General features: G+C 45.4%; 1 protein-coding gene across 2 annotated transcripts in view; it reads left to right on the plus strand.

The window, feature by feature from the left end:
- The first annotated feature begins 329 nt into the window (after window positions 1–329).
- Window positions 330–17,985, plus strand: part of INKA2 (inka box actin regulator 2) — a 29,995-nt gene continuing 12,339 nt past the window's right edge. For both annotated transcript variants that reach the window (XR_012155816.2, XM_073319899.2), the window contains exon 1: window positions 330–1,020. Coding sequence is in view for 1 of the 2 variants with exons in the window: in XM_073319899.2 (XP_073176000.1) it covers window positions 505–1,020 (516 nt within the window). In the remaining variant the exon portion in view is untranslated. The remainder of the gene's footprint in view (window positions 1,021–17,985) is intronic.

Consider the following 17,985-nt stretch of genomic DNA (forward strand, 5'->3'; position numbering starts at 1 on the left):
CTGGGCTTCCTCTCTTCTTCTTCTTCTGCGTTTTTAAAAAACTACGTTTCTAGCCCTTCTACTTGTAGAGCAAAACTTGAAATGTGACTCCGGCAAGCCCATACCAGGAGGCAAATAAAAACCACCCAATTTCTCTCTCAGGGTTTGGGATGGGGGCCCTGCCTGGGCAGATCAGAAGGGCTGGGGCGGGCAATATTGCCAATGGGGTCCTGTCTCCAAGGGACCCACCGCCGCACGGTTGGCATTTTGAAACTCCCTCTTCCAGGCCAAGCATGGTTTTGCTCTCAGGTGGCTTTGGGGCAGGACGTGCAAACACCCAGCGCTTGGCTGAGCGGGAGGAGCGGTCCTGGTGCGCAGCGCCCCCATAACGGAGCCCATCCTCTGCCCCACTGGCTGCTGCCTCCCGGCTCTGCTAAGACCTCCCCCTCCGGCAGATTTCCCGCCCCCCCCCCCGCCCCCGGCAGCGCTGCAGCAGCTTGGGATGGGGGATCCGAGGTCACTGCCATGTGCCCGCAGCTGCAGCGGCTGCGGCGTGCGGAGGGTGTCTGGTTGCAATCAGCGGGGCGGGCGAGCGGCGCACGGGCTGCCTGCCGCACACACGGCGCCGGCCGCGGGAGGTGCCGCCCGGGGCTGCCCGGACGCAGCCGCGCGAGCCTGGGCTCGCTGAAGCGCCCTGAGCGGCCGGGCGAGGGGGAGCCTCTTCCCCGGGAGCTTTTGCCTTTGCGAACTCCCGCAGCGCGTGTGCTCCAGCAAGGAGCCCGGGCTGCGTTTGCTGCCCCCCGCAGCCCCGGGAGAGGGAGAAACTTTGAGGCGTGGGAGGGTTGCGCTGGAAACGCTGGCGGGGAAGGGCGTGTGAAGGGAAGCCTCCGGCACCCCCGGGGCTGCGCGGGGAGAATTCCGCCCTCGGCGAGCTGCCTGGTGCGCCGCTGGCTTCTGGAGGTGTCCACACGCGGACTTGAACCTGGGAGGATGGAGAAGAAAAGCATGGATCATTACCTGCGGCGTCTGAAGCAGGAGCTGGTAAGGGACCGCCGGGAAAAGGAGGGGACAGGGGTTGATTTGTGTGGGGAGAAACGAGGACCTCAAAAACGGCCTGTCCCCTGCATCAGTCTGTTCAACAACGCAGGCTGGGGCTGGGTGAGTCTCTTCACCTGCGGGCATTGGCAGGGCTTTGCTGGTCATTTGCTAAACAGACGAGAGCAGCGATATAGACCTGAGCGGTTCAGGGGCCAAATTGCAAGCAACAGTCCCCAAAAGAGAGACACAAGCGTGTGAATTCCTTGTTTCATTACTGTGCATCTCCCAGCAGAACGACTGGGCAAGTATTCTACAATTGGTTAATACCCTAGGGAAAGCATCCTGCTCCGGTAATTAATCCCTCATTGTTTTTATATCAGGAGCTGCAGGAGACACATTCAAGAGCCACTTGCAGCTCTGGTGTCTCAGTCTGAGCATCATTGCACCCGATGAAGTGAGCTGTAGCTCAGGAAAGCTCATGCTCAGATAAATTGGTTAGTCTCTAAGGTGCCACAAGTCGTCCTGTTCTTATTGCAGCAGAATGTATCTTATGTTGGCCTTGGTTACCTCCTTGCGTGCCACCCCCTCCTGTGGGGGAGGTGAAGGGGACCTTTCTTTAATTCCAGCCACTGGGCATGTACCTGCCCTCCACACACCCAGTGCAGTTTTTGACCAGTCAGCCCCCCCCCCTCCCCTGGACTTATGTCCCCTCGTGCCTCTGACAGTCAGTTTGGATCAACAATAAATCCAGATGACAGCAGTACAATTTTCGGATACCTTTTTTTATTTTTTATTTTCTGGGGAGGGAAGGTTTAAAATCTAAAGGACTAAAATTCCCCTAAAGATTAAATATTCCAAGGCAGACATGTATGCCAATTAATACTAAAGCCGCTTATATTCACTATTTTTAGAAGGTGAGCTATAGGGCAATGCTGAACTTTCTAATCACTATAGCTGCAGACTAGGTCAACTCACACATCTCTGCCTGTAGGATTTTAAGTAGAGATTCCCACCACCTCACGCCCCAACCTGTTAATCCCATGCACACATCTGTACAGTACCTGCTGGGTAAGATCTGCTGTTTACCCTCCCTATCCTTCCCAACCGTGAACTAATCAGTACGGTTTTAAACACATCCGTGACAAACCCAGCATTTCTGTCACTGAATATCCCTTATCAGAATAGTCTTCAGAGCACAGGCATATAATCCGAGGCATTCTGTTTCCCAGCCACTTCATCTCATTATAAGGGTGCCTATAATTCTCCTCTATCCTAGCCTCAGTTACATGGAGCTGAATTTATAAAGTAATGATTCACATTAGCACTCCTCATATGATATTTTTGCAAATCTCCATTGACCCTAGTGGAATTACTCCAGTTTGCATCGGTATAAAATCAAAGGGCAGAGTTTAGCCTCTGATTGGTCAGATGTTGTTAACCCAGCTGTCTCAGAAAAATAAAATTCAAAGCAAATTAGAGTCCTAGTGATTTTGTGGTTTGCACAGAAAAGTACATACGAGCGAGGGTTGGAAAGTGAAACAGGAAGTCCCAACAGGAAGAGGTTTAGAGGAATGGGATGTGTACCTTTATTTGAATGGGAGTCTAGTATGTGCAATTGCAATTTCTAAATCTGTAGGTTTTTGAAAATGGAAAATATTTGTTCTTTAGGATGGGATCCCTGGTCTTGTTTAGCACAGTCTATTTCACGTTCTCCCCCACCACACAGATTCTGTTTAGAAGGCTATGTTGCTTGCAGAAACTTGCTTGAGCTTGTCCACAGCAGGAAGATGTTGATACCCTGTTTTTTGTTACTGGTAGATTAGTAGAAAGAATTGGATGTTTTTTAATTAGTGGGTTTGAAAGTTCACTAAGAAGCCAGAGGGTGTGTGTGCATGGCATACCGATAAATAAGAAGAAGAACAAAAGAAAGCAAAGCAAAAATGGCAGGTGGGAAGTTGAAATACACAAACTTCCTTATACCAGTAAGGTGACTAATAGTGCAACATAATCTTCAGCTTCAGACTGGAGTTTATAACAAGCACCAAGATATAACGCTCCAAAACGGCAAACATTTAAAGACACATGCATAACGTTCTGTATACAAGCAATCCCATTGAAGTCAGAGTGCTCGTGTGTAAAGTTACTCACTTGTTCCAGTCTTTGCAGGATTGGGACCTTTTGTGCCTATGGGACTAGATTCTGCCATGCTGCTGCCTAGCACCTCTAACTAGTGCTCAGTTGTGGAGTATGGTGTTACTCTGTGTAAGCGTGGCCAGAGAAGGCTCCTTGAAAATGACTAATACTAAAAGGGACATAGGCCAAGCTTTGCCTCCAAATGTTGGGCGGATTTTGCCACTCTTACTCACAGAGTAGCATGGTGCTCTGCGAGTAGCCCAATTCATTTCAGTATGGCTGATTAGCACGAGTAAGGATGGCAGAATCTACTTTGTCAAACCTAATATCGGTAGAAGTAGCCCCTTGTGCTTTGTAATACAAATCTCACTGCAAGCCTTTTGCTTGGATTTAAGCATTCCCCTTTGGGGTCTGTCCTGGGCAACATTGCAGCTGGGCTTTAGCTGGCACCTGTGCCAGAAAGGGAATCGAGGCACGGAAACGTGGAAGTGACCAGTTCACTGGCACTACACCAGCTGAGTGAAATGCAGAAAGGAGAACTGGACCGGCACATTAAGCTTCTTTATGCCACAGCGAACTCTGAGGTGTTACCAAGATCATGGGAAAGGGATATTTTTTAAAACATGGGTCAATGTTTTTCAACCTGTGTGCTTCACGTTAGTCTCTTAAATCTATATTTAGGCTTCTAAATAAAAGCAGCCTGATTGTCAGTGCTGCTAATAGCTATGCAAATGAACCCTGTTGACATTAGTGGGAACTCCTGGGGCTCAGCGTCTCAAAGATCAGAGCAGCACTTTTATTTAGGAGCTAAAGTCTGAATGAAAGAGGCACCCACATTTGAAATGTTAGCCTTGGGTTTTTACCCCAAAAGCAGTCTTTCAGAACAGATGCCTGTTTCTTGGGGGTAGGAGCCTGATATCTTGATAGGTTCCAAGTCTACTTGCAAGAGGTGTGAGGGATATTTGCATTTGATATGAAAACCAAAAATTAGATAACTTGAAAATCCTCTCCTTCATCTTATGTAATACAGGATAATGCTATTTATGGTAGAAAATATGTCCCAAAAATATTTTTTTAATATTAGTTTATTAATAAACTAAGGCCTTAGCCTTGCAAAGGCTGATGCCTAGTATAAACTTCTCTCACAAGGTGTGATGTTATGACCATTAACTTCAATAGAACCACTTACCTGGCATAAATTAAACACAAGTTTAAGATTTTGCAGGATCAGGCTGTTTTCCCCAATTTTTCATTACACTAAGATACAAACTTATTTTAGTAACTGACACTCAGGGCATCAGAATGCAAGTCAGGACTTCTGCCTTCTTCTGAGCAAAGTAGTACTAGAATGCATGAGATTCTAATCAGTTCTCTAGGTAGGGTACTGATTAGGTGGAGAGATTCATAGATTCAAGGCTAGAAGGGATCTCATTGTGGTCCTCTAGTCTGATCTCACAGGCCTAAACACTTTCCCAAAATAATTCCTAGAGAAGATATTTTGGGGGCAAAAACCCACCCAATCCTGATTTAAAAGTTGTCAGTGATGGAGAATCCACCCTGACCCTTGGTAAATTGTTCCAGTGTTTAATTACTCTTGTAATAACTTTACATGTTATTTCCACTCTGAAGACGGTCTATGCCAGGGGTGGGAAAAATCCAGCCTGTCTAACATTTCTGTCCAGCCCGCCAGGCTCTTTGGCTGTCCCCTCGCAATCTCCGGGCTGCTAAAAGTCCTGCAGTGCAGCAGGGCGCTCAGGGAGGTTGCCTGCCTGCCGTGGCCCCACGCTGCTCCTGGAAGCGGCCGGCTGCTGCTGGCATGTCTCTGCGTGCCCCTAGCAGAGGGGGAAGCGGCTCCGTGTGCTGCCCCCGGCCCCAGCACCGTCCTCAGAGCTCCCATTGGCCAGAAACTGGCCAATGGGAACTGCAGGGGAGGTACTTGCGGGCATGGACAGCGCACAGAGACCCACGGCCCCTCTCCTCCCAAGGGGCATGCAGAGACATGCCAGCAGCAGCCGGCCGCTTCCGGGAGCAGCTTGGGGCCACAGCAGGCAGGCAGCCTGCCTGAGCCCTGCTGCGCTGCCATCTGGGAGCCGCCTGTGGTAAGCACCTCCGGGCCAGAGCCTGCACCTTGCACCACCCCCCCCCCGCACCCCAACGCCCTGACCCAGGTCAGAACCCCCTCCTGCACCCAGACTCCCTCCCAGACCCTGCACCCCCTCCTGCACCCCAATCCCCAGCCCCAACCCAGAGCACGCTCCTGCATCAAACTCCATCCCAGAGCCCACACCCCTCACCGTCTCCTGCACCTCAACACTCTGCACCAGCCCAGAGCCCCCTCCTGTACCCAAACTCCCTCCCAGACCCCACAACCCCTCCATTAATATAGTAGAAATGTGCGGCCCATGACGACTTACCAAAATGCATTGAGTGGCCCCCCTGCGAAAATTATTGCCCACCCCTGATGCCAATACGGCAAACCTTCTGCTTACAAAATTAATAATGACAGCGCAGCTGAGCTGAAAAGTACATTTACTAAGGTAGACTTGTATCAATTAAAACCATCATAAATTACATCCCCAACAATAAATATTTTAAATCAATACCCTTCCTTATAGCCTGGGATTAAAATAAGTAAGCTTTCCCTTAAAAGCAGGCAAGCAGTTTAATAAACAGCTGCAACTGTCTGGGCTTAATGGTGGACAGGAATTGAATCTCTTGACCCTGACTTCTTCACCACTTTCTTCATTACCAGGCAGGTCATGGCTCCAGATATTAATGCACCAGAACCAAACCCCATGGAGAGGGTGGGGAAGGTCCCTTTATACTACCAAATAAGGACAAAGAGAACTCTATCTGTGGTTAAGTAGGAATCCAATTTTATGGCACCAGTTTGAATATGGTAACATGCTGATTTGCATGATACACAGCAAGCAGTTCTTTTCCGTGTCAAACAGTGAGGGAAGGAATAAATGTAACATTGTCGAGAGGTCCTGTAAAGAAGGCTCATTTAAAGAACCAAATCTTGTTCAGTCTGGTTCATATAGCTAGGGGAAAGCTTGAGACAGTTTGATCTGCTGAAGCTTAATATGTCTTTGTATAAACTATTTCAGCCGTTGACTGGTTTTGAGAGAAGTTAAAAAAAAAAAAAAGGAAAGAAATTGGCAGAGTTCCCAGTTTCATGTAGGGGAGGTTAACTAAAAATGAAATCCAATCGCAGTGCCAGCTTGTCTGTCCCAGTGATTCATGGATTCCAGTTCTTTTTTCTCTTTGGGTGTAAAAATAAATAAATTGATTACAAATAATTGGTGTTTGGTTTGGGTTGCAGGTGTTCCAAAGTGTTTCCACTGCTAGCCTGTGCATCAAAGCACACACTGTCAATGGCGCCTTTCACATGCTGTAACAGTGCCAGGCCAGGCAGCGGTCACACCCTGAGCTTGGATCTGGACATGCTTAAATCGGTTTTCATGTTAACCTCCGAGAATGCATGTTCAAAGCTCTGGCATGGTTGTGACTCTCAAAGATAAACCCAATCTGATTCAGTCAGTGAGAAGTTTCTTTCATACTCCAGTTGTGTATTTTCCATCATAAGCGAATAGTCACTGGCATGTCTAGTGTGCCTTCAAAGTGGATTTCATTCAGAGAATCTGAATATTCCACACGCAAGTGTTACAAAGTCAGGGTAGTCTCAGCTGACACTTCCATTCATTATAAAGCAGGGAGTGTGGCCCCACAGTTATAGGGCCAAACTAGAGCTCAGGAGACCTGGGCTCTATTCCCAGCCCTGTCGCTAGCCTACAGGGCAACAACAAGCAAGTTACCTTGTCCCTCTGTGCCTCAGTTTCTCCATCTATAAAACAGAGAATGGTACCTACCTCCTTTGAAAGCACTTTGAGGTTTAAGAACAGCCATACTGGGTCAGACCAAGGATTCATCTAGCTCAGTATCCTGTCTTCTGATAGTGGCCAGTACCAGAGCTTCAGGGGTAGTGCACACAGAACAGGGCAGTTTTGCAGTGATCCACCCGTCTTGTCCTTCTAGCTTCTAGCACTCGAGGTTTAGGATCACCTCAAGCATGGTGTTACATCCCTGACCATCTTGACTAATAGCCATTGATGGATCTATCCTTAATGAGCATATCTAGTTATTTTTTGAACCCAGTTATACTTTTGGCCATCACAACGTCCCCCGGCAATGAGTTCTACAGGTTAATTTTGTGAAAAAGTATTTCCTCTTGTTTGTCTTAAACCTGATGCCTTGATTTAAGCAGGTGACCCCTGGTTTTTGTACAGTGGGAAAGAGTAAATAACACTTCTCAGTTCCTTTTTCCACACCAGTTATGATTTTATAGACCTCTGTTATATTCCCCATTAATCACCTTTTTTGTAAGCAAAACAGTCCCAGTCTCTTTAGTCTCTCCTCCCATGGAAGCCATTCCATACCCTTGATCATCTTTGTAGCCTTTCTCTGAACCTTTTCCAGTTCCACTCTAGCCTTTTTGAGAGGGGATGACAAAAAAATGCCACATAAGAGCTAGGTATTATTGTTATTATTTGATAGTTCTGGATTAAAATGCGTTGGCATTGCACCAGTCTATAGAGCCCCTCCTAAGAGGATCTCAAAGCACATTACAGGCCTACTCCAGGTTCTGTTGAAGCAGATAGCAAAACTTCTACAGACTCCAGTGGGCCCCCAGGATCTAGAGCTGGGCCTGAGCCTTCCAGTGCCTTTGTGGAGTACTCTATTTAGCAGAAGGATAAGTGGAAGCACAGAGGGGTGAGCTGGCTTTCCCAAGGTCACACCCACAACCAGCCAGCAATCTGGAAAGCAGGACTCCTGATTCCAGTCTCCTGCTCTGAGCACTACACATAGTTTTCTCATCTGTTCTGTGTTTGTACAGCACCTAGCGCAAAGGGGTCTTGGTCCATGATTGGGGTTCCTAAGTTCTAGACTGTAAGTTCTTTTGGGCAGAAATGGTTTCCTTCTTATAGGGTTGCACAGACACCTGGTAGAATGGGACATGAGTCTCTAGGCCCCACTGCAATAAAAATAAGTCATTCTTCCACTAGGAAGCTGTGAGGTATCTTGATGGGATTTTACCATTAGGTTGCAGCTGGGGTTTATGTGGCTATTAGGAATGAATAGTGATGCTTACTTAGGTCATTGTAAGTAGCAATTTCAGGTTACGTTCTGCCCCAGTATATGCATGTGTTCCATTTGGCCCTCAGTCAGCAGAGCTGAATAGTAAAACCAAATGCAAACCCCTATTGGGTTAATTTCTGCTCATAAGTTCAGTTGTGACATTGAAAACCATGGGAAAAAATGCTATTCACGCTTATGGAAAAAGAAAACAAACTAGGATCTTTCCAATTTCCTGCCCATAAATTCAGTAGTAATGCCAATGAACTGCAGCAAGATGGGGCCATAGAAATAGGGACTGAGAAGAATACAGATGTGGAGGCTTTGTAAATGACTTAGGTAAGTACAATTTGTGCAGATATTTATTATTGAAGGTTTTGATGTAGTGTTAATGGGAAAAAGCTGCCAGCATCCTCAGACATTTTTAAATCCTATTTAAAAAAATCTGCAAGCTCTAGAAAAGTTACACTCACCTAGTTGTGAGGATCCGTCGGAAAGACGCAGAAACATTCATGCAATGGAGAGGTAGCTAATCCATTCCAAATGCAACTTTTATCCTGTGAAAGGGGTGGCCTGGTGTGATTTTTACCACTGTAAAACATCCTTCTCAGAACCTCTATCCCTTCAGACCTAGGCCCTAGGTAGGAGCCAGGTTAAAAAGATACTTTGCTTTTATAGAGCCTGATTCTCCGCTGTTTGCACCTGGCAAAGTCTTTTTACACTTGTGCAAAGTGGGTGAAATGTGCTGCCAAATCAGAGTTCTCCACTCTCAGCAGGGATGCCACTTTGCACAGGTGTAAATCATGATACAAGGTGCAAGACAATGAATGGGCCTGAGTCTGATCTTAATAAAGTGCTATTCAAGCGTAACTTCATTGAAGTCAAGAGTTACACTTGATCATCTTAACGTTTAACCAGACGTTCTGGTTAAACTTGGATTTATGCTGGAAATGGTCCACCTTGAGTATCATGCACATTGTAGGGAGAGTGGTCACTTTGGATGAGCTGTTACCAGCAGGAGAGTGAGTTTGTGTGTGTATGGGGGTGGGGGGTGAGAAAAACTGGATTTGTGCTGGAAATGGCCCACCTTGATTGTCATGCACATTGTAGGGAGAGTGGTCACTTTGGATAAGCTGTTACCAGCAGGAGAGTGAGTTTGTGTGTGTGTGTTTTGGGGGGGGAGAAAACCTGGATTTGTGCTGGAAATGGCCCACCTTGATTTTCATACACATTGTAAGGGGAGTGGTCACTTTGGACAAGCTATTACCAGCAGGAGAGTGAGTTTGTGTGTGTGGTTTTTGGAAAAAAAGGGGGGGGGTGAGAAAACCTGGATTTGTGCTGGAAATGGCCCACCTTGATTACCATACACATTGTAAGGAGAGTGATCACTTTAGATAAGCTATTACCAGCAGGAGAGTGGGGTGGGAGGAGGTATTGTTTCATGGTCTCTGTGTATATAATGTCTTCTGCAGTTTCCACAGGATGCATCCGATGAAGTGAGCTGTAGCTCACGAAAGCTTATGCTCAAATAAATTGGTTAGTCTCTAAGGTGCCACAAGTACTCCTGTTCTTTTTGCAAATACAGACTAACACGGCTGTTACTCTGAAACTAGTTACACTGGTGTAACTGAAAACGAGGTCAGGCTTATGGTGTAGGCTGAAAACACTAGAAGCAGTTGCAATCTAATTTTGTGTGTGTTTTGATTATTTTTGGGGAAAACAGAATGTTTCTAAATATTTTCTGGAAAATATATTTTTTTAAATCTAACCAACAAATATTACTTAGAAGTTAACATTCACTCCCACACCCAGACATAACATCGAACTTTAGAATTCGGTGCGGTGTTTGGTTTCCCTGTTACAACAGCTTATCTCAGAGCAAACAATCTCGTGTTTCTTGGTGTGAATGTCTCACAGGAGTAGAACTTTCAATGTAAGTGATGAAATGCAGCCCTTTTATTTTTACGTCCTGTCTCGCACTGAGTCCTGATTTGGTAACCATGTGTCATGCTTGCAAAATGCCCCAATAGTCTCTTCCTGAAGAGAGACCATCTCAGTAAGGCATTCCAGTAAAGTTTAGATTGAATTCAATTAGCCACCGTTGCAACAGTGTCTATACAGCCATGGCAGCACGCATTACTGACTGCACTTGCAAAATTTTCAGGGTATAGCTCCTGGGTAAGAGTCCAAAACTGAAACAGAAAAGGCAGGTAAAGGAAATGGACTCCTCTCTTGGAATGGTTTCAGAGTAACAGCCGTGTTAGTCTGTATTCGCAAAAAGAAAAGGAGTACTTGTGGCACCTTAGAGACTAACCAATTTAGTTGAGCATGAGCTTTCGTGAGTTACAGCTCACTTCATCGGATGCATACCGTGGAAAATACAGAAGATGGATTTGTGCTGGAAACGGCCCACCTTGATTATCATACACATTGTAAGGAGAGTGATCACTTTAGATAAGCTATTACCAGCAGGAGAGTGGGGTGGGGGGAGTAGTGATAAACACCCATTTTTTCATGGTCTGTGTGGATAAAAACATTTTCTGTATTTTCCACAGTATGCATCCGATGAAGTGAGCTGTAGCTCACGAAAGCTTATGCTCAAATAAATTGGTTAGTCTCTAAGGTGCCACAAGTACTCCTTTTCTTTTTGCTATCTTTGAATGGGATCTGTGAAGTACCCCAAGGCCTGTTGTCTTCAGTGACTACATGAATTCTTCTTTCAGTTGTCACTGTTTATTATTTGTATAGAGGTGGCACCCAAAAGCCCTTTCCAGACATTTTGTCTTAGAGGAAGATACAATGCTAGCACCAAAGAGTGTACGGCTAATGGTGGGCACAATGCAACATGCGGGCTATGATGGAAAATGAGGAAACAGGAGGATGGGCAGAAGAAATAAGGTCTTGCCACGGTCTCAAACCCAGTCCCACAGTAAGCTCCTGGGAGGGAGGAAGGAAGGAAGGAAGGATGGATGATCCATTGGTTTGGGCAGTAGCCTGGGACTCAGGAGACCCAAGTTCAGTACCCTGTTCCCTACACAGGCTTCCTCTGTGACCTTAGGCAAGTCATTTAGTCTCTCCGTGCCTCGGTTTCCCCTCTAAAATAATAGCACAGCCTTACCTCCCAGGCATGCTGTGAGGAAAAATACATTAAGGATCGTGAGGTGCTCTAATACAGTGGTGATGGGGGTCATAGAAGTATTTAAGATAGATAGACAGGGTCTCAGGACCTGATTGTTATGCACGTCTTGTTGCCAAATATATTTCCCACTCCAACCCACTGACACACCCTGCCAGGGCAAAGTGCTTACCTTACCCCTGCCCCCCCTAGCCGCCCTCTAGATCCAACCCCTTACCTCATTATTTGTGTTACCTAGCAACAGGAGCCCAAGTCATGGGTGAGGATGCAAGGCACTAGAGCAGAGTGAAAATGGCTTTTCCGTAGGCAGACGGACGATGTGGTGGAAATGTTGGGGTTTTTCAAAGAGACATCAAACTTTATTTTTGTTCACCCCTCCCCCCCCTTTTTTTTTTCTTCAACTTCTTCAGTGACAATGAGGTGGGGGAATGGGAGAGGGAAGGGGAGGAAATAGAAGAGGGGGGAGGGAACTCCAAAAAGTGAAAATTCTTTGACTTGTCATCAAAAAGCTGCAATTTTTGTGGAAATATTTGGAGGGAAAATATTTTTGGGGGAATTCCACTCCCCAATAATTCCTCCCCCCCAGCCAGCCCTAGTCCACATAGCAATTCTGAAGGTGTGTCTTCACTGGAAGAAAAGGGTGTGCTCTTAACTGGGGTTGGGCTAACTCAGGTTAAAATAGCAGTGACTCCAAGGCAGCTGGGTTTTAACTCAAGTTAGCAGCTCAACTTCAACCCTAGGCTGCCTTCTAGGTTTTAACTCGAGCTGCATTAAAACCCGCGTTGCTATGTCTTCACTGCAGTTTTCAACCTGAATGAGGAATACACCTGGTTTTGCAGCAAAGAAATACCATGCGCCAGTGACCCTGTCTCCACTCTCCTCTCCTTCCCCTGACATTTATCCTTCTCCTCCACATCACTCAATATCTAAAGCTAATGTGGCAGTTCCTGCTATGTGGTAATGTTTTACGGAAGAAACCAAAAGCAGCCCCTAGTGGAATTTTTACTTGAGAGGTACATAAGGAAAGTTTTGTCACCCAGAGACGTTACTCTCCACAGACAGGAGGAACACAGCTAAGTTGGGCTGGAACTTCCATCTGGCTTTATTCGCCCAGTGCTTCTCACTGTGGGAGCTGGGTCAATAGCTGTGAAGTGCTGAGAGAGAAAGAGACCTGTCTGTTTGAACAGAAAAGATCTGCATAGGGGTAAGTTGAGACAGGCGGAAACCTGAATCAGCCAGTCTGTTGGAGCCATTCCTTGTAGGTCACAGAAAGGTGGTTTGTAGCTTAGCAGTGTGATGTCAACCTTTAAATACCTTTGATTCTTGGGACTAAAAGGTAAATCCTTGGTGGATTCTCCTATGTGGAGGTGGGATTAGAACCCTTTGGCTGAATTCCCTGATGCAGGGGATTCCCTGACAGACATAGATTTGGCACAGCTGGCTCTACATCATCTTCCAGAGGGGCACATGTGGGAGGGAGCAGGGTATAGCCGGGATGTTCCTCTACTCTTATCTATTCCCAGCTTCTGCAATAGCTCATAGGGCATGTTATAGCCTGGGCAAAATTTATGCAACCCCAATGGCTGAAGCAGCCCCTCGCAGTTTCAACACAGGGAAACATATGTCCTCATTTGCACCTCCACCTCACTCTTACATTGCACTCTGCTCAGAAGCAAGGATGAATTGGCCCCTTTGAGACTTGACCATCCTTGCTATTATTAATTTTGTGTAGTCATCCATGGTGTGTCAAGGAACCTCTTTCTTCAGCATTGCACTGGGTCCAGGCAGCAGGAAGGAACTCCGTCTGCTGATTTCCTGCTACTAACAGCTGCTCAGTCGAAGGGGGAAAAGCAATGAAAGACTTTGTTTACTAGTTTATTTCTGAGATGAATCCCAGAGACTGTGTCTGGTTTGTTTAGCTCTGAGAGCCCAGAGCCTTGGGTGAAGTAAGTGGTCTTGGGAAAGCAGTAAATGGTTTTGGAATCACACCCAGCCTGTTGCATACATTCAGGGCCCAAAACCAGAACTCCAGGTGCAGGAAAGGCAGAATAGGGGGGCAAATCCTGCTGATCTACAAAGGAAATAAAAATTGGCCTTGTGCCCTTTCTAGCTCCTTTACAATGAATAATGAAGGCTTGAGAGTTAGTTCTTTTTTATCTGTTTGTTTATTTACTTTTAACGTTTGATTTTGTTTTTTACACTAGAAATTTGGGTCTTATCTGCCCTGAAAGATTCAGTGTTGACTGGAGAACTAGCAAAACGATGACATCACAAGAGCCTATAGAGTGAAAGTTAAGCAACTGAAAGAGAGAGGAAAATTTTAGTCAAATTGTTTGAAACTGGTTTTTTTGTTGTTGTTTTTTGTTATTGTTATTTCATGCGTAGTTAACATTTTGGATAAAAAATGCCTTAGTTAAAGATTCATCCCCTCTTCTCCACCTCCCTTCAAATTAGCTGTAATCTCACAGTCAACATCCCCGAGAACTCCTAGAGTTTCTCCTGTGATATCAGGGACCAAGGGATTTGAAATTCCCAATATTTGCATGATAACACACAAGCAGAAATAAAAAAGCCCTTGTGTGCCTTCTGCGTCCATCATAAGGCAACAGAACAAGGCATAAACCCAACATGAAAAAAATCCTTCTCAAATCACCGTGAAAATAAACTCCCACTGACGAACTGTGCCTGAGGTAAGAATCCAGGCTCACTAAAAAATAATTTTGTCAGCGTTCCAAAGGAAAACACAGAACCTATCTAATCAGTTCAGCAGTTCTAAAGTAATTTTTCTCTCTTATTTCATTCTCTTTAAATACCAGATTTGTTTGTTGCTGGCTCTGTTGCCTATCAACCTGATTATTAAGAGCTGTCACTGCAATTCCTTCTTTCCTTTCCCCTCAGCAATAACTTCCTCTCACAATACCTCTTCTACCTAAGAGCTGGACATCTGTCATCCTCCTCATTATCCCAAACACATCCAGAGACCTTCTTTTCACGTCTCTCCAGTCAGCTGGAAGATGTTATCTGTTCTTTTTTTTTTTCTTTCTCCCCCGGTCATCACCAAATATTGCCGTAGTCCTGGGCAACCCGGATGTGGAGATGAACTGGAAATACAAACAATTCTGGCTCAAGGGGCTTAGTTGGATTTGGATTCCAGAGCAGTCTTGTGAATTCAGACATGAGTAGAAAAATGTTAGTTCCCAAAATGTTTAACAGATTTTTTTTTTAAGTGAGAGATGACAAATGAATTTCCCATTTTTCTTGCTCCCCTTAACCGGCAAGTGTCTTACCCATCCTTTGCACAGAGGCATTTGGCTTTGTTTTATGTAAAATAGTAGTGGTATATGAGATGTACATAAGCCCATTAGTGTGTTGCTTTTCTGGCTATCCACTGATCCACCAAAGGATTGCATTTCTGTTTATACAGTACTTTGTCCGGTTCACATATTAGACCCCAGGACCTGAGCATACTAACATCTTACATTTACATAGTGCTTTTAGACTAATATGCTTTATACACTTATGGGGTAAACTATACACAGGAATTCTTTCACCCAGCCACTGAAATACAGCTGTCACAGGGTGGAACCCAGCAACTGCTAAACACTATGCAGCAGTTTGGAAGTGCAAATGTTTGGGGAACACACTTACTGAGTGTGCTCACAGACACAGTTTGTTCAGCACACAGGAGTTAACCTGACTCTTGGGTTTGATGGGTGAAAATAAAGTAATGTAAAATAAAGGCGTACCCTAGTGTCTGAGCAGCAGGTGCAGGCTTAGTGCTGGAATAACCTGGACTTACACTTTGGTTTTACTGGTACTCACCTTTTCCCTGCCATGGGAAAAATATTGTAATGACCGTGAGCCAAACCCTGCTTGCATTAAGCAGGCAAGTAGTCCTTGCAACTTCAGTGGGACTGACATATCGGAGCAACGCAGACAAAATTTGACTCTGTACAGACAGACTGATGCATAATTCAGTTCTGGATGGCTTGAGGCTCTTGGGGCCCCATGTTTAAATTGTGGGGTTCTTGTTTTGGTGAGGTGAGTCCATTCAGGCCTAAAAGAGTCAGTGGCTAATCCCCATCATCCCCAGCCACCTGCTATTGTATAAACACCCCAAGAGTTTGGAAAGAGATGTAAGGAAATTCTCCTGTAAATGCTGCTGCATGTACCAAGCTATGGGCATGGATTGGACCTCAAGGCCGCTTTGTTGACCACGCACTTTATGTAACAATGGTTGCACTGGTTTATATAACGCTCAAAAAATAAAAGCAGTTCCTGCTTGCGATCATTTATTTATGGGTTTTGCAACTAAATTTTCTGCTGCAGGTGCATTTGTGGAAGCTGTCATCAAGAACAAGGTCCATCAGCCTGGGAAGTGCGTTCCCACGAGGCTTTGTTAGATGTATCATCAAGGTTGGGGCAGCCTCTTGGATTTAGGTTTGTGGCAAACGATAAGAAAAACTTTTCTGGAATGGAAGGAGTACCCTTTGCAAATGGAGTTATTGCTGTTATTTATTTGTATACTATACAGAGTTTACTCTGTACTACTATATACAAACTATTTGTACACTATACAGAACCACAGCACTTACCTATCATAAGTAAATACTGGCCCCCACTGTTGTAGTAGCAGAGCAGCCATCCTCACAACACCCCTGTGCAGTAGGGTAGGGCATTATCCCCATTGTATGGATGGGAAACTGAGGCACTGAGAGACTAAGCCACTCCTCAGTGGAAAGATCCAGCATGTGTCTCTGTCCCTACAGTTATAGTCCAAAAATCCATTGTCTGCACTTGCAAACAGGGTAATCCCCACTCTCCTTGTGTTTTCCTGTCTAGGACCTGCCCTCAAGACTTTGCAATTGCTTGATGAGCATATTGCTCAGACTGTAAATAGGGGCTCATTGCGAAATATACAGTACCCAATCACATGTAGACACACCAATAGATAATCATATTCTGCCTGTAAGAAACCTGTTTCTCACCTTTTGGTGACCAGGCCCACAGACCTTAAGACTCTGTACATAACTCTTCTCATGTTGTCTATACATAGGATTTGCAATGGTTGTGAGGACCAGTGTGACACAGGCACACAGTGGATACCTTACATAACACTCTTTGGTGAACTAGTATGTAGATGCCAGACTCAGGGGATCCCTGTAACCCCCGTATGCACACCTGGTGCCCTCCACCATTTGGCATCAAGAGGTCCTTGGGCCAAATGAGTGTTGGGGTATGTTCTTCCCTGGTGTAACTGTAACATTAGTGGAGAGACACCATAGAAGTACCAAAGATAGATAAGCAGTAACATTGGCCTCACTGTGCCTCTGTTTGTCTATCTGTAAAATGGGGTTGGTATGAACCTACCTCAAAGGTGGCTGAAGCGGTTTCTGAGGGGCATAGCCCTCTGCTGATATATATAGTCCAGTTGAAGTCAGAGGAGCTCTGACAATTTACACTAGCCCCACAGTGGCTGAGAAGCATTTTGTGTGTACCCTATTCGAGTGGCTCAAAACTTGTTGAAATTTCCATGACAAACATTTTACCAAAACCAACCAAACAAAAAAAATACTGAACTTGCTTTTCAACCGGCTCTGAATCCCAGGCACTCACAGGGGAAGGGGCCCATGGGTGAAATGAACACAGTGATGGTAAATGCTGCCTCTGAAATATTAATGGTTCCTGTCGGATGAGGCATGCATTGTAACCATACCACCCATCATGGGGGAGTTAATTGAATCAATGAAGTGAACAGCACAGCCGTCGAGCATATGCTGTCTTTTTGACCAGTCTAGTCATTACTGCAGGACCCTTGTCACTCATCACTGCTTGATTACACCACTTTGCCTGCGAGGGGATTTGATGCGAAGTATCCAATGAGGGTCCAAGCTGGCTCCAAATCCAGCTTTGCAAAGCCGCAGATAAAAACAACTTCCATTAATAAGGCAAGAAAGGTTAGGACAAGAAGCATTACAGCAAATCTGGAAAGGTAAGGTGATAGTTTTGTCTGAGGCTTATGGCACATATGGTCCCAGGTTTTGTACTGGTAGCACAAGAGCTCTTTTAGTGTAAAAGTGTGGGCGTTACTTGCACCCATGTGCAGATGTAGCTTTATTTTGCAGATACTAGTAACCTTAGCCTGTAAGGGAGACTCGACTTGTCAACGTAATCAGAGGTTGGAACAGAGAGCTTTTCCATAACTTCACAGCCAGATATCCTTTCTAGCAGGTGAATATGCTTCTCCTCTTGAGCATGAAGCTCCAGAAATAGGTGTCAGACTTCCACTAACTCTGAGAGTCTGATTTTTGAAACTTGGATGGAGATTTGTGCCTGGAACATGTGGTATGGGGATTTCCACTTTTGCAGTGTGGTTATTACAGAGTGGCAGTGTTTTAATAGCCTTTCTTACCCCTGGTGAGAACCTGCAGTTCTCTGCTTACAAACAAACACTGAGTCAAGGTAGCAAAAATTATTCCTCCCTGCCTTCACCCCCAATTGCTTAGTAATGTACAGCCACTCATGTGTACAGGTGTTAAAGGAAAGCAGCATATTACGAGAAC

Source organism: Lepidochelys kempii, chromosome 21, assembly GCF_965140285.1.
Source record: "Lepidochelys kempii isolate rLepKem1 chromosome 21, rLepKem1.hap1, whole genome shotgun sequence".
Classification (NCBI taxonomy): domain Eukaryota; kingdom Metazoa; phylum Chordata; order Testudines; family Cheloniidae; genus Lepidochelys; species Lepidochelys kempii.